Source organism: Barbatula barbatula (assembly GCF_947034865.1).
Source record: "Barbatula barbatula genome assembly, chromosome: 8".
Lineage (NCBI taxonomy): Eukaryota > Metazoa > Chordata > Actinopteri > Cypriniformes > Nemacheilidae > Barbatula > Barbatula barbatula.
The window spans coordinates 2,978,664-2,992,070 of record NC_136771.1 but is presented as its reverse complement, the minus strand read 5'-3'; the positions used below and the strand labels follow the sequence as shown (position 1 = coordinate 2,992,070).

The following is a 13,407-nucleotide window of genomic DNA, read 5'->3' as shown; positions in this document are numbered from 1 at the left end:
CACCCTCCACTATTAAACCAGAAGAACTGATGGAGATGACTGGTTTATCTGGAGGATCTATTGAGAGATTATATTCAGTATATCAGTGATAACAAAGGCATTCTGGGTGAATAATGAAAGAATTGAGAGTGAACTTACAGATGACATTGAGACGTCGAGGAGGTGATGTGTGATTGTGTCCCTGTACAGCACATCTATAGTCCCCTGCATTCTCTCTTCTAACTGACGGCAGGATGAGTTTCTTGTTTCTGTCATTTAATGTCTGTGTGTTTCTAAACCAGATGAATGTTGATGTGTCAGTCAGACTGCATCTGCTTTTACATGTCAGATTCACTGAATGTCCCTCCATCACTCTCTCACCTTCAGACTCCACCTGAAGATCTGAACACAACACAACACTGATCCTCCTCATGTCATTCAACACATCACATTATTATCATCAAACACTCTTTCACTCTCACCTGTGACATCAAGAGTCACTCCAGGTGTACCAGTCCATTTATCTTTATCAGTGATGAATCTGAAATAATACTTGTGTGAATCTGTCTCTCTCACATCAGTCAGTCTGACGCTGCAGTCGTGCTGTTTATCTCCCAGATACTGAATCCTCTCCCTGTATTCAGAGTCCTTAGACAGATCTGGAGGATCAGAACTGTCAACCTTCATCCAGAACACTTGTGTGATCTTGTGTTCAGGAGGGTATTTATAAGTGCAGTTTATAGTCACTGTTGAGTCCTTTAGTGCACAGATGTGTGAAGAGCTGTAAGTTACACCCAACCACCATCAGCACTGTAAACTCCTGAAACACACAAATCACAATGAATACATTAACAACAGCTTCTACAAGTGTGAAAACCCCCCTCTGTTTGTATATGTGAAGGGTGTTTATGCTAAAGATCATTTAACAGTTGAGACTGAAATCTTAAGTCTGAACAGAAACAACAAAAAAATGATTCTTTATTAAATCAAGTGTTTTATAGAAAACAGAATTAAAGGTTTGTTTGAATAATACATGTATAACATCAGTGACTCACCGTGAAGAATGAGGAGAAAGATCAGAGGGGGAGGAGTCATTATGATTGACATCACCATAGCCACACCTACATTCAACACATTGTAACGGACAAAATGTTACTTTTTTGTGATGCTATACTTTGACCCTGTTGTGATGTATTGGAGTCACGAGCAGTAACAACAGGAACAGTTACAGGGCGCTACTGCCTGGAGGTAACTGGGTATATAAACACTGACATCATAGATAAGGGAGTGTTTGTTGGGTAGAGAGAAGTCTGAGGATTGATCTTGTGCTATCTTCTTTTTCATCCAAAGTTCTGCGTGGAGAACTCTTTGAGTTTCTGCTCAACTAAAGGACTTTTTATTTACCACATGTTCTTTTGTGAGTATGTATTGGATTCTAGAGACAGTGAATGCAAGAGTAGTCCACACCTGCATCAAGGCTACAGCACATGGCCTTGCACATGGTCAGCTAAGTGGCGCTGAGGACAACTATTCACTGAACCTCATCATCTCAAGCGACCTTTTCTCATATGGAGGATTATAGGATTACTATCATTGCATCGCTCTCAATCTTTGCATCACACTCAAATAATTTTAGGGAACTGTGACTCATTTCATCATCATCATCGTCATCATCATCACTTCATCACTTCATCACACACCTTATCAACGACAGGACATGCCAAGAGACAAGTTTTTGTCTCATTGAATCGTGATTGAAGAGACAAAGACCTCCAAGATCTCTGACTTCTATTGTCTTAGGTTTAATTTTGACACATTTATTAAGCTCTGCTGAAGAAAATAACATTTAAGCAGATGACTTGTGTTGTTTGTTTTGTGAAGAGTTGTTTTTATCAGTACATGTCAAAGTTAAGATGAACCCCTCAGAGTAACATCTTTAAACCAAAGTTAGTGTTACAACATGATGAAGTGTTTCAGCTCAACTCTTTTCTTCATTTAGTTTGTTTGTTTCTAATAAAACATCACTGAAACATCTCAACATCTACAGCTACATTCACACGGCACTCTTATGTTTGTCAGATGTTCTCCTGGTTCCCTTTCGAGAGCGGTCACTTCGACATTGCGGAGACCGCATATGAAACTCCTCCTCTTTTTCACTTTTCCTGAAGTCCTATAGGATAACGCCAGTTAAAAAACTGGCCAATTGTCGCAAGACATGCACAGTATGCAAATACTGACGAATCTAGACAGTATAAATAAAGTGCATGAGACGACAATACCTCAGAATCTTCTTTTTCACGCTGCCATCGTTGAAGACGCAACTGGATACTTCTTCACCGCATCCGATGGCTTCTTTCTGTCGTCTCTGCGCGGGCCCCATCGGCCTGCAGGATACTCACGAGCACTGCATTGCCTGCCTGGGCCTTGCCCATGCGGAGGATGCACTCTGCGAGTCCGATTGCGCGCACTGTGCTGACCTGCCGGCGCGTGTTTTGAGGACTCGCAGGAACATTGCTCGTGGACTCTTAGGGTCGAGGCTCACCGCCGCCAACGAGCCGCTGGTGAGTCCACCCACTCCACGAGGTGGCGGCGACGACCCGGCTCCGGGCCCCCGTCCTCTGCCGTCACCTCATTCCCCAGTCCTCTTCGTCGACGAGGTCCTTCGTCCTCCGCCTTCCATCGCGGACGCCGTTTCCTTCGGCGTCGAGGAGGACGATGACTCCATGTCCATATCAGCTTCGGACAAGGACTGGGCAGGATCGGAGCGTGATCGTCCCGATCCGGAGAGCACCCCGGACCTCCACGAGGAGTTCGTCAGGGTTCTCGAAAAAGCTGTAAGCGAGCTCGACATCACCTGGGATCCACCTGAGATGCCGGCGAAGAGTAAGCTCGACTCCTGGTACTTTCAGGCGAGTCGCCGCCAGGCCACGTCGAAAAGGAGTTCGCCGTTCTTCCCAGATGTCCACGAGCACGTGGTGAAGACGTGGTCAGCACCTCAGTCGGCGCGCGTCCACGCTGCTACGCCGGCCATGTTTGCCCACGTGGTCGGGGCCGAGGCCCACGGTTACGTGCGCATGCCACCCGTCGAGGAGACCCTCGCCGCTCATTTGTGCCCTTCCGCCACCTCACTGGGCTCGGACCCAGGCCTGCCCTCGAAGCCGTGCAGGTTTACCGCCCATCTCGCTGGTAAGGCATACGCGTCCGCTGGCGAGGCCGCCTCCGCCTTGCACACTATGGCGGTGCTGCAGGTGTTCCAGGCAAAGATCCTTCAGTCGCTGGATAGCGGCAGCCTGGAGACGGACGCTACACGGGATCTGAGGGCAGCGACCGACTTCGAGCTGATGGCTACGAAACGCACCGCCCAGGCTATCGGCAGATCTATGGGGTTTATGGTCGTCCTCCACCGTCATCTGTGGCTTACGCTGGCGGATCTAAAGGACGCCGATCGTAAGTCCCTGCTCAACGCGCCGATCACTCCCTCCGGCCTCTTTGGTGACGTCGTGGAGTCGGTAGTAGAGCGTTTTGGTGAGGCGCAAAAGCGCGCCAAGGCCATGAGTCACGTGCTGCCTCGACGCTCTTACCAACCGTCTCCGAGAGCCCGCTCTTCATCCGCGCCTCACTCCTCGCAGAGACCCGCCAAACAGCACGCGGCTCCCGCACCGGCTAGTCGAGGTCGCGAACCGGACGTCCGTCCTAAACAATGGGCGGGCCCAGCAAAGAAGAGGTACGGGCCGAAGAGGGGTCCACGCCACGACGGCGGAGCGTCATCGGCTGCCAAGCCGTCGTCCTGACGGACCTGGGAAGAGGAGGAGAGAGTCTGTGAGCGTGCCGGCGGACCCAAAGCGCCGCTGTTTGCAACAGTTTTCCCCCGCGGTTGCGGGCGATTATTGCAATGTTGTAAGTGTTGTTTGTGTGAATGCAATAAAAACACATACCTGTTCACAGAAGGAGCTTTTTCCCCCTCACACACACAATGCTGCGTCCCTTGCCCTGCCACGGTGCAGCGCGAAGCCGCAGCTAGTCACAACTATAACCAGCATTCTGGAGACCGCTGGAGTCTCACGCGCGAGATATTTTCCCGCCAGTGCATTTAGCCTCGCTGGGCCAGCGCGCTACCCTAAACGGTCCGATGACGGTAACCCCCGATCAGATTCGGCCGTTATGTCTGTTTCTGGACGCGTGGAAAGCCATCCCAGGCATCTCTCTTTGGCTGCTAAACGTGATAGAACACGGGTACTCCCTGCAGTTCAGGCGCAGACCTCCCCGCTTCAGCGGTGTGGTCCCGTCGCTTACGTCAGCGCAAAACGCACCTGTGCTAAGGCAGGAAATCCGCAGCCTGCTCGCGAAGGGAGCGATCGAGCGTGTCCCCCCGAACGAGCTGGAAAGCGGGTTTTACAGCCGGTATTTTGTAGTGCCCAAGAGAGATGGTGGTCTGCGTCCGATTCTGGACTTGAGACCCGTCAACCGAGCGCTTCACAAGCGAGCGTTCAGAATGACAACTCTAAAACAGATCCTGGCACAAGTGCGTCCCGGGGACTGGTTTGTTTCCGTAGATCTGAAGGATGCATACTTCCATGTTCAGATAAACAAGCGCCACCGAAGGTTCCTGCGATTCGCATTCGAGGATTCAGCGTACCAATTTGCCGTCCTCCCATTCGGGCTGGCATTAGCTCCGCGCACATTCTCGAAGTGCGTGGACGCGGCGCTTTCCCCTCTCAGAGCGAGCGGAATGCGCATTCTCAATTATCTGGACGATTGGCTGATTTTAGCCCACTCTCGGAAGGCGCTAATCGGTCACACGCAGATGCTGCTTGGTCACTTGGCATCCCTGGGGCTGCGCGTGAACATGCAGAAGAGCAAACTCACGCCGAGTCAGTCTATAACGTATCTGGGGGTATGTTTCGACTCAGTGGAGATGCGCGCTCGTCTCTCCCTAGAGAGGACGGAGTCCATCTCTTCAGCTCTACATTTGCTCAGGCTGGGCCGGTCTGTTCCCCTGAGGGAGTTCCAGAGGCTTTTGGGTCTCATGGCATCGGCATCGGCGGTCTGCCACCTAGGTCTTCTGCACATGCGACCGCTTCAGTTCTGGCTGAAGGCTCGGGTTCCATGGAGAGCATGGTCCTCGGGCCAGGCGCGAGTCCCGGTTACACGCCGCTGCCTCGACGCCCTGAGTCCATGGCGCGACCCGAGCATGTTCAGTCGGGGAGTTCCCCTGGGGCTGGTGACGAGACGCACAGTCGTTACGACGGATGCATCGTCCTCGGGATGGGGCGCGGTGTGCGAGGGCATGCCGGCATCCGGCCTTTGGTCACAGTCTCTGAGGAAATGGCACATAAATCGCTTGGAACTAAAGGCGGTGTCTCTAGCTCTTCATACTTTCCAGTCGAGGCTGGAGCAGAAACATGTTCTGATTCGCACCGACAACATGTCCGTGGTTTCGTACATAAATCGCCAGGGAGGGATCCGTTCCGGAGCTCTTTTCAAACAGGCGGCGGGTCTCCTACTGTGGGGGGATCGGCATATACTCTCTATCAGAGCAGCGCATATCCCCGGTCATCTGAACCGCGGAGCGGACATGCTTTCGAGGGAGGGTCTTCAGCACGGGGAATGGAGGCTTCATCCCGACACAGTCCTGTTAATTTGGGAACGCTTCGGGAAAGCGGAGGTGGATCTATTCGCGACAAGCAAGAACGCACACTGCCCGTTGTATTTCTCGCTGATCCACTCCCCTATGGGGAGCGACGCGCTGACGGGGCGTTGGCCGGCCGTTCGGCTTTACGCGTTTCCTCCGGTGAAGATTTTACCCCTAGTGCTGTGCAAAGTCAGAGAGGAGACGGCGTCGGTGATTCTCGTCGCTCCGTTCTGGCCGAATCAACCATGGTTCCCGGACCTGAGGGAGTTGTTGACGGCACCGCCGTGGCGGATTCCCCTCAGGAGAGACCTGTTGTCCCAAGTGAACGGCACGATTTGGCACCCCAGCCCGGAGTTGTGGAACCTTCATGCCTGGCCGCTTCGGGGATTCTAACTGCACTCCCTCAGCGTGTGCTGGATACTATTTCGGAGTCTCGCGCGCCGTCTACCAGACGTTTATACGCTCTAAAATGGGGGGTGTTTGCTAAATGGTGCAGCAGCAACAATATCGACCCGGCGTCTTGCCCCGTGTCTGATATTTTGTCTTTCCTGCAGCACAGGCTGGACGGCGGCGGCCTCCCGTCAACGCTGAAGGTTTACGTAGCGGCCATCGCCTCGTTTCGTTCCCCGGTTGATGGGCAATCGATTGGTAGGCACATGCTGGTGGTCAGATTCCTCAGAGGAGCGAGGAGACTTTTCCCCCCGCGAACCCCTTCGGTGCCACCTTGGGACTTAACACTGGTGTTGAAGGCTCTCTCTTCTCCCCCCTTTGAGCCTTTGGACGCGGCTTCGGTAAGAGAGCTCACTCTAAAAACCGTTCTCCTTCTCGCCCTTGCTTCGGCTAAGCGCATAGGGGATTTGCAAGCGCTCTCAGTCGGCGCTGATTTCATTCGTTTTGGGCCAGGCGACTGCAGCGTCACTCTCCGGCCAAAATCGGGTTATGTGCCAAAGTCCATGTCTACCCCTTTTAGAGCTCAGGTCATTTCCTTGCCCGCCTTGTCTTCCGAGTCGTCAGACTCACAGGATGCTGACGCTCAGAGAGCGGTATGCCCGGTAAGGGTATTGCGGGCTTACATAGATCGCACGGCCGGGTTTCGGCAGTCGGAGCAGCTCTTTATTTGTTTTGGTGGGGGTACTAAAGGCCGGGCTGTCTCAAAACAGAGGCTCTCTCACTGGGTAGTGGACGCTATTACCTTGGCGTACGAAAGCCAGGGTCAGAACTGCCCCTTCGGTATCAGAGCTCATTCGACTAGGGCTATCGCCTCTTCGTGGGCCTGGTCTAGGGGCACATCTATTCAGGACATATGCTGTGCAGCTGGCTGGTCTTCTCAGAATACTTTCGCCAGGTTCTACAGATTGGATGTGTCCTCGTTGGCTTCTCAAGTCCTCTCGGTGAGTGCTGATTAAGCTTATCTTCTACCTTGTAAATGTATTGTGCTACACAGTTGTTGCCGCATTGCTGTTTACACTGTGCTTGGTGTACTTATGTTCGTTATTATATCGCCCGGGTTTCCGTGCTGGTTCTACTGCTGTGGTGTCTGCCCTGTTCAGCGCAGCCCGCTGCATTCGTTGGGTTTGGATATGCAAATTCGACAAAAGACCAATCTAGTAGTTCATTGGCGTGCTCAGTGATCTAGCAGCTCATAGGCCGGTTTCAGCCAATCAGCGGTTAACGCTTGGGGCAACCTCGCGAATGGTTGGTTTGTCTGCTCCGCATACTGTGTACGTGTTATCCCAGTTATCGGGTTGTTTTTGCTAGCTCTCACGGCGGGATTGTACTACCGTTCCATATGCGGTCTCCGCAATGTCGAAGTGACCGCTCTCGAAAGGGAACGTCTCGGTTACTTTCGTAACCTCGGTTCCCTGAGAAGCGGGAACGAGACATTGCGGAGAACGCCGTGTTCGCTGCTTATCTCTGGTCAAGCGTTCTATCGTAGATTCTGAGGTATTGTCGTCTCATGCACTTTATTTATACTGTCTAGATTCGTCAGTATTTGCATACTGTGCATGTCTTGCGACAATTGGCCAGTTTTTTAACTGGCGTTATCCTATAGGACTTCAGGAAAAGTGAAAAAGAGGAGGAGTTTCATATGCGGTCTCCGCAATGTCTCGTTCCCGCTTCTCAGGGAACCGAGGTTACGAAAGTAACCGAGACGTTATCTCACACAGGGCTATCTACATCAATGCTAGAACTCTATATTCTTTATCTACGTGAACAGTCGTGTCATGTGTGTCTGCTGCCACAAGAAAGTTTAGGAAGCTTTTGAATACTCTTCTTGAATAATCTGCTGGAAAAACCCTTTATAGTATGTCAATTCTTTAAGAGTGTAAATCTCTGAAAAAAAACACATTTAGGAAAGAGAGTGTAATAAAGTTCCATATAAGGAAGGAAGGAGGCAGGAACCGGCGGACATTCAAACAATAAAACTTTAATTAAACAAACAATAAACACGGAAGTAAAGACCTGCAGCCACCTCACAGTCGACTGCCGGCCATAAAACAAACACAAACTTAACACAATGTCCGGGCCCGGTCCTCTCTCGTCAACAGTCCTGCCGGTCGTCCTTTAAGCTCCCAATCTCCTCCATGAGAGATGCGGGACCGGCCCCGCCTCACTGCTTTCGTCCCGCCTTCCTCATCACAGAGAGATTTTAAATGCTCCTCTAACCTTCACATGCCTCAGTAGAAATGATGCAGTTTGAAGCATCACTGGGGTTTTCAGCCTCTGTTGTGGTTAACACTATGTGTATTTTAAGATGAAGCATTAATGGTGCCCGTCTTTATTTGTGGTGATATATGCCCTCATCGGCAATACGGGCAAAATATAAAGACGTGACAAACAAGAGAGCTGCTATAAAGCCAGGTTAGACCTGCAAGAATTTCCTCCTGCCTACTTCAACACACCTGCCTGGATGTCTCTATAGCAGTCTGTTAGTCTGTTGGTTCAGTGTTTAATAAGGGTTGGAGCCAAACTTCTGATACATTTAAGTTTTATCCTGTATCCTCTCATTTGAATTCTTTCATATTATTTTATTTTAAATTCTATTCATTGTGATGCTCTTCTAATGACATCATCCTTGAACACACGGCCTCAAAAACCTTGACAAGCACCACATGTGCTGAACTTTGACCAGTATAACCCCCCAAAAAAGCAACAAACCTCAAAATATTTAGAAACCAAAGTTGAGACTTTATTAAAAAAAAAAGATTTTTACTTTTACATGTCAACATCAGCAATGATAAAGCTTATGATAAAACAAAATTCACATTAATCAGTGATTTCCAAACTGTGAGCAGCAGCCCCCAGTGGTGAGTAGCAGAATTGCAGATCGGCATGTCTAGATATTTAACAAAAAAGATTATTGATATAAAAAGGGGATTTTCCCCTATACAACATTAGTATGATATAATAACTGTGTGTTCCTGCAGTGAGGTGAGACCTTATTTCTGTAGTCAGGTGGGTTTTACAAATTCAGTAAAAAAAGTTACATCTAACAAAAGTTTTAAGCAAAGACGGTAAACAAGGGAAAACACAAAAAACATGTTTTTACTGTGGCACATATTCGTCAAATCCTTGTAAAATTTGTCACGTCAGATCATCAATCCTGTCAATCATTGAGAGCTCCACACACACGTGATTTAAATGGCTTTTCAATGCTCTCTTCTACAACTTTTGTTTGGTTAATGAGTGAGTAAAATAGTAAACAAGTTATTATGAAATTATGTAAATTATAAGCATAATTTGACAATCAAAAAGAGTTGGAGATCAGAAACGTCCTTCAATATTCTCATAGTCTGAATCATCACAGCTTTGATCAGCAGTCTAAATGAGAGAGAGAGAGAGAGAGAGAGAGAGAGAGAGAGAGAGAGAGAGAGAGAGAGAGAGAGAGAGAGAGACAGAGAGACAGAGCAGGTATTGACTAAGTTTGGAGGATCTAATGTTATTTGTCTTGCACAAAGACTTTTACACTTTTTGAAATGAAGAAATCAAAACACTTACCATTACATTGTCATACACAGTATCAGATGTTTTATTGCTGTTATGAGGAGGACTGTGATGATCAATCTGTCATGAGAACAAACCAAAAAAATAAGCCAAATAACACAAACATCTACAGTCATTGTTCAAAGAAATTCACACAAACCAGATCAGAGAGGAGAAAGTGTATTACTACATCACTTACCCGTGACTCATTTCTCTTTTTCATCCACCTGATTCTCCTTAAAAACAAACAGGATGTAAATATGTCATAAAGAAAGATGGAAAAGTTGCTCTCGCATAACACTAAAGATTTTGATACCATAGTCTCGTAATATTTTCTATTCAGTGTTAAATATTTCCTAGTGAAACAGAAGTGATTCGTCCTTTTTGATCAAATATCCATTTGATTCGTTCATACACATCTTACCAAACAAGCAAAAACACAACCACAAATGCAGCTCCAAATGTCAACGCTCCGATGATCGAGTAAAACATCACCATATTTCCTGAAAAAGACAACATGAATTGAGTTACATGTTATATGATCTACCTTACACTGAATATAAAGAGTTATTGTCACCTTTTAAAGTGAGTGAGACCGCAGCTGATCTCTGAGATCCAACTTCATTCTGAGCCACACAGTAAAACCATCCACTGAGACTCGAATTAAAGTTACTGATGCTGAACATCTGTCCAGATCCAACAGATGATGTTTGATTCTCTTTAAACCAGCTGTAGGTGTGAACAGGTGGATTTGATTCACTGATGCAGATTAGATTCACTGAATCACCCTCCACTATTACACCAGATGGATTCACTACAACATGAAACTTTTCTGGAGGATCTATTGGATTGGATTCAATTTATTGTCATTACACACATACAAGTACAGTGCAACGAAATGTATTGCAAGGAAATGTATTAGAGATTATATTCAGTATATCAGTGATAACAAAGGCATTCTGAGTGAATAATGAAAGAATTGAGAGTGAACTTACAGAGGACATTGAGACGTCGAGGAGGTGATGTGAGATTGTGTCCCTGTACAGCACATCTATAGTCTCCTGCATTCTCTCTTCTAACTGACGCCAGGATGAGTTTCTTGTTTCTGTCATTTAATGTCTGTGTGTTTCTAAACCAGATGAATGTTGATGTGTCACTCAGACTGCAACTGCTTTTACATGTCAGATTCACTGAATGTCCCTCCATCACTCTCTCACCTTCAGACTCCACCTGAAGATCTGAACACAACACAACACTGATCCTCCTCATGTCATTCATCACATTATTATCATCAAACACTCTTTCACTCTCACCTGTGACATCAAGAGTCACTCCAGGTATACCAGTCCATTTCCCTTTAGTTTTATCAGTGATGAATCTGAAATAATACTCGTGTGAATCTGTCTCTCTCACATCAGTCAGTCTGACGCTGCAGTCGTGCTGTTTATCTCCCAGATACTGAATCCTCTCACTGTATTCAGAGTCATTAGACAGATCTGAATAATCAGGACTGTTAACCTTCGTCCAGAACACTTTTGTGATCTTGTATCCAGGAGGGTATTTATAAGCGCACTTTATAGTCACTGTTGAGTCCTTTAGTGCACAGATGTGTGAAGAGCTGTAAGTTACACCCCAACCATCATCAGCACTGTAAACTCCTGAAACACACAAATCACAATGAATACATTAACAACAGCTTCTACAAGTGTGAAAACCCCTCTCTGTTTGTATATGTGAAGGGTGTTTATGCTAAAGATCATTTAACAGTTGAGACTGAAATCTTAAGTCTGAACAGAAACAACTAAATAATTAATCTTTATTAAATTAAGTGTTTTATAGAAAACAGAATTAAAGGTTGTTTGAATAATAAATGTTTAACATCAGTGACTCACCGTGAAGAATGAGGAGAAAGATCAGAGGGGGAGGAGTCATTATGATTGACATCACCATAGCCACACCTTCATTCAACACATTGTAACGGACAAAATGTTACTTTTTTGTAATGCTATACTCTGTTGTGATGTATTGGAGTCACGAGCAGTAACAACAGGAACAGTTACAGGGCGCTACTGCCTGGAGGTAACTGGGTATATAAACACTGACATCATAGATAAGGGAGTGTTTGTTGGGTAGAGAGAAGTCTGAGGATTGATCTTGTGCTATCTTCTTTTTTTTTCATCCAAAGCTCTGCGTGGAGAACTCTTTGAGTTTCTGCTCAACTAAAGGACTTTTTATTTACCACATGTTATTTTGTTAGTATGTATTGGATTCTAGAGACAGTGAATGCAAGAGTAGTCCACACCTGCATCAAGGCTACAGCACATGGCCTTGCACATGGTCAGCTAAGTGGCGCTGAGGACAACTATTCACTGAACATCATCTCAAGCGACCTTTTCTCATATGGAGGATTATAGGATTACTATCATTGCATCGCTCTCAATCTTTGCATCACACTCAAATAATTTAAGGGAGCTGTGACTCATTTCATCATCATCATCATCATCATCATCATCGTCATCATCATCACTTCATCACACACCTTATCAACGACAGGACATGCCAAGAGACAAGTTTTTGTCTCATTGAATTGTGATTGAAGAGACAAAGACCTCCAAGATCTCTGACTTCTATTGTCTTAGGTTTAATTTTGACACATTTATTAAGCTCTGCTGAAGAAAATAACATTTAAGCAGATGACTTGTGTTGTTTGTTTTGTGAAGAGTTGTTTTTATCAGTACATGTCAAAGTTAAGATGAACCCCTCAGAGTAACATCTTTAAACCAAAGTTAGTGTTACAACATGATGAAGTGTTTCAGCTCAACTCTTTTCTTCATTTAGTTTGTTTGTTTCTAATAAAACATCACTGAAACATCTCAACATCTACAGCTACATTCACACGGCACTCTTATGTTTGTCAGATGTTCTCCTGGTTATCTCACACAGGGCTATCTACATCAATGCTAGAACTCTATATTCTTTATCTACGTGAACAGTCGTGTCATGTGTGTCCGCTGCCACAAGAAAGTTTAGGAAGCTTTTGAATACTCTTGTTAGGGTTTGTACTCTTACAGAGAATATTAATGTGAAGAAAGCAGATTTTTATACCGGCGGCCTCTGAGACACCAAACACAAGTAAATCACACTGTTCAGAGAGATCACTTACTCTTACAAAAACAACAACAAGTAAATCTGTTTTTGTAGTGGAAAAGTTAAGTGTAAATCTTGAAAAAATGAAATGATAATGAGTAAAGCGAGATGATAAATGCTGTTCTTACCTTCACACGCTCTTCACAGACTCTGAGACATCAGTACATGATGGAGGAGCTTAAAGCATCACTAGAGGTTTGAGCTTCTGTGCACTTGTGGTTAACACAACGTGTATTTTTAGATGAAGTGTTTATAGTGCTCAATGTTTTTGGTTGTGATATGTGACCTGATCTGCACTGCGGAAGAAATGTAAAGACATGACCGATAGGATCCAGGAGAGCAGATGAACGACCAAATAAGACCTGCAAACCATCATCGGCATTAAAGATGGGTTTTTTTTCAGAAAGGACATTTAAGAAACCAGTTGTTTAATTATTTAAATAAGTTCATGAAATACTTTTTATTGATTTTTTAATATCATTTAGTTCATTGGAAGCCAGACGCAGCATTAGTGCATTCTCTCTTTATTTCTTCATCTTTCCTACAGAACTTTGTTCTTCAGACAGTTGTAGGCGAGCTGTTGAGGGTCAAACAGACGACCTCACAAACACCACACAAATCATCAACAGATGAGACTGAAACACATATTATGCTCTTCTCAGATC

The 13,407-nt window shown here is 46.1% G+C and overlaps 1 protein-coding gene across 4 annotated transcripts; it reads right to left on the bottom strand.

Moving 5' to 3' along the window:
• Positions 1-8,782: 8,782 nt before the first annotated feature.
• LOC306898006 (B-cell receptor CD22-like) lies at positions 8,783-12,930 on the bottom strand. 4 transcript variants are annotated; one of them, XM_079463209.1, is made up of 9 exons: positions 12,871-12,930; positions 11,488-11,553; positions 10,909-11,253; positions 10,591-10,833; positions 10,173-10,436; positions 10,020-10,098; positions 9,795-9,831; positions 9,611-9,676; positions 8,783-9,433 (listed from the first exon to the last, which is right to left on the bottom strand). In XM_079463209.1, the coding sequence occupies exons 2-9, from the start codon at positions 11,543-11,545 to the stop codon at positions 9,377-9,379; spliced, it is 1,149 nt and encodes a 382-aa protein (XP_079319335.1). In that variant the 5' UTR covers positions 11,546-11,553; positions 12,871-12,930; the 3' UTR covers positions 8,783-9,376. The 4 variants fall into 4 exon arrangements, with proteins under 4 accessions (XP_079319335.1, XP_079319333.1, XP_079319334.1 ...); XM_079463207.1 differs by having other exon boundaries at positions 10,591-11,253; positions 12,871-12,894; XM_079463208.1 differs by lacking the exon at positions 12,871-12,930 and having other exon boundaries at positions 11,488-11,647.
• Between the last annotated feature and the right edge of the window lie 477 nt (positions 12,931-13,407).

Excerpts from the sequence above, each read along its gene's own strand:
- LOC306898006 (XM_079463207.1), bottom strand. The coding sequence starts at position 11,545 with ATGGTGATGTCAATCATAATGACTCCTCCCCCTCTGATCTTTCTCCTC. Across the intron at positions 11,254-11,487 it reads CTTTCTCCTCATTCTTCACG|GAGTTTACAGTGCTGATGAT; the intron begins GTGAGTCACTGA and ends TGTGTGTTTCAG. Across the intron at positions 9,434-9,610 it reads CTGTGTATGACAATGTAATG|ACTGCTGATCAAAGCTGTGA; the intron begins GTAAGTGTTTTG and ends TCTCTCATTTAG.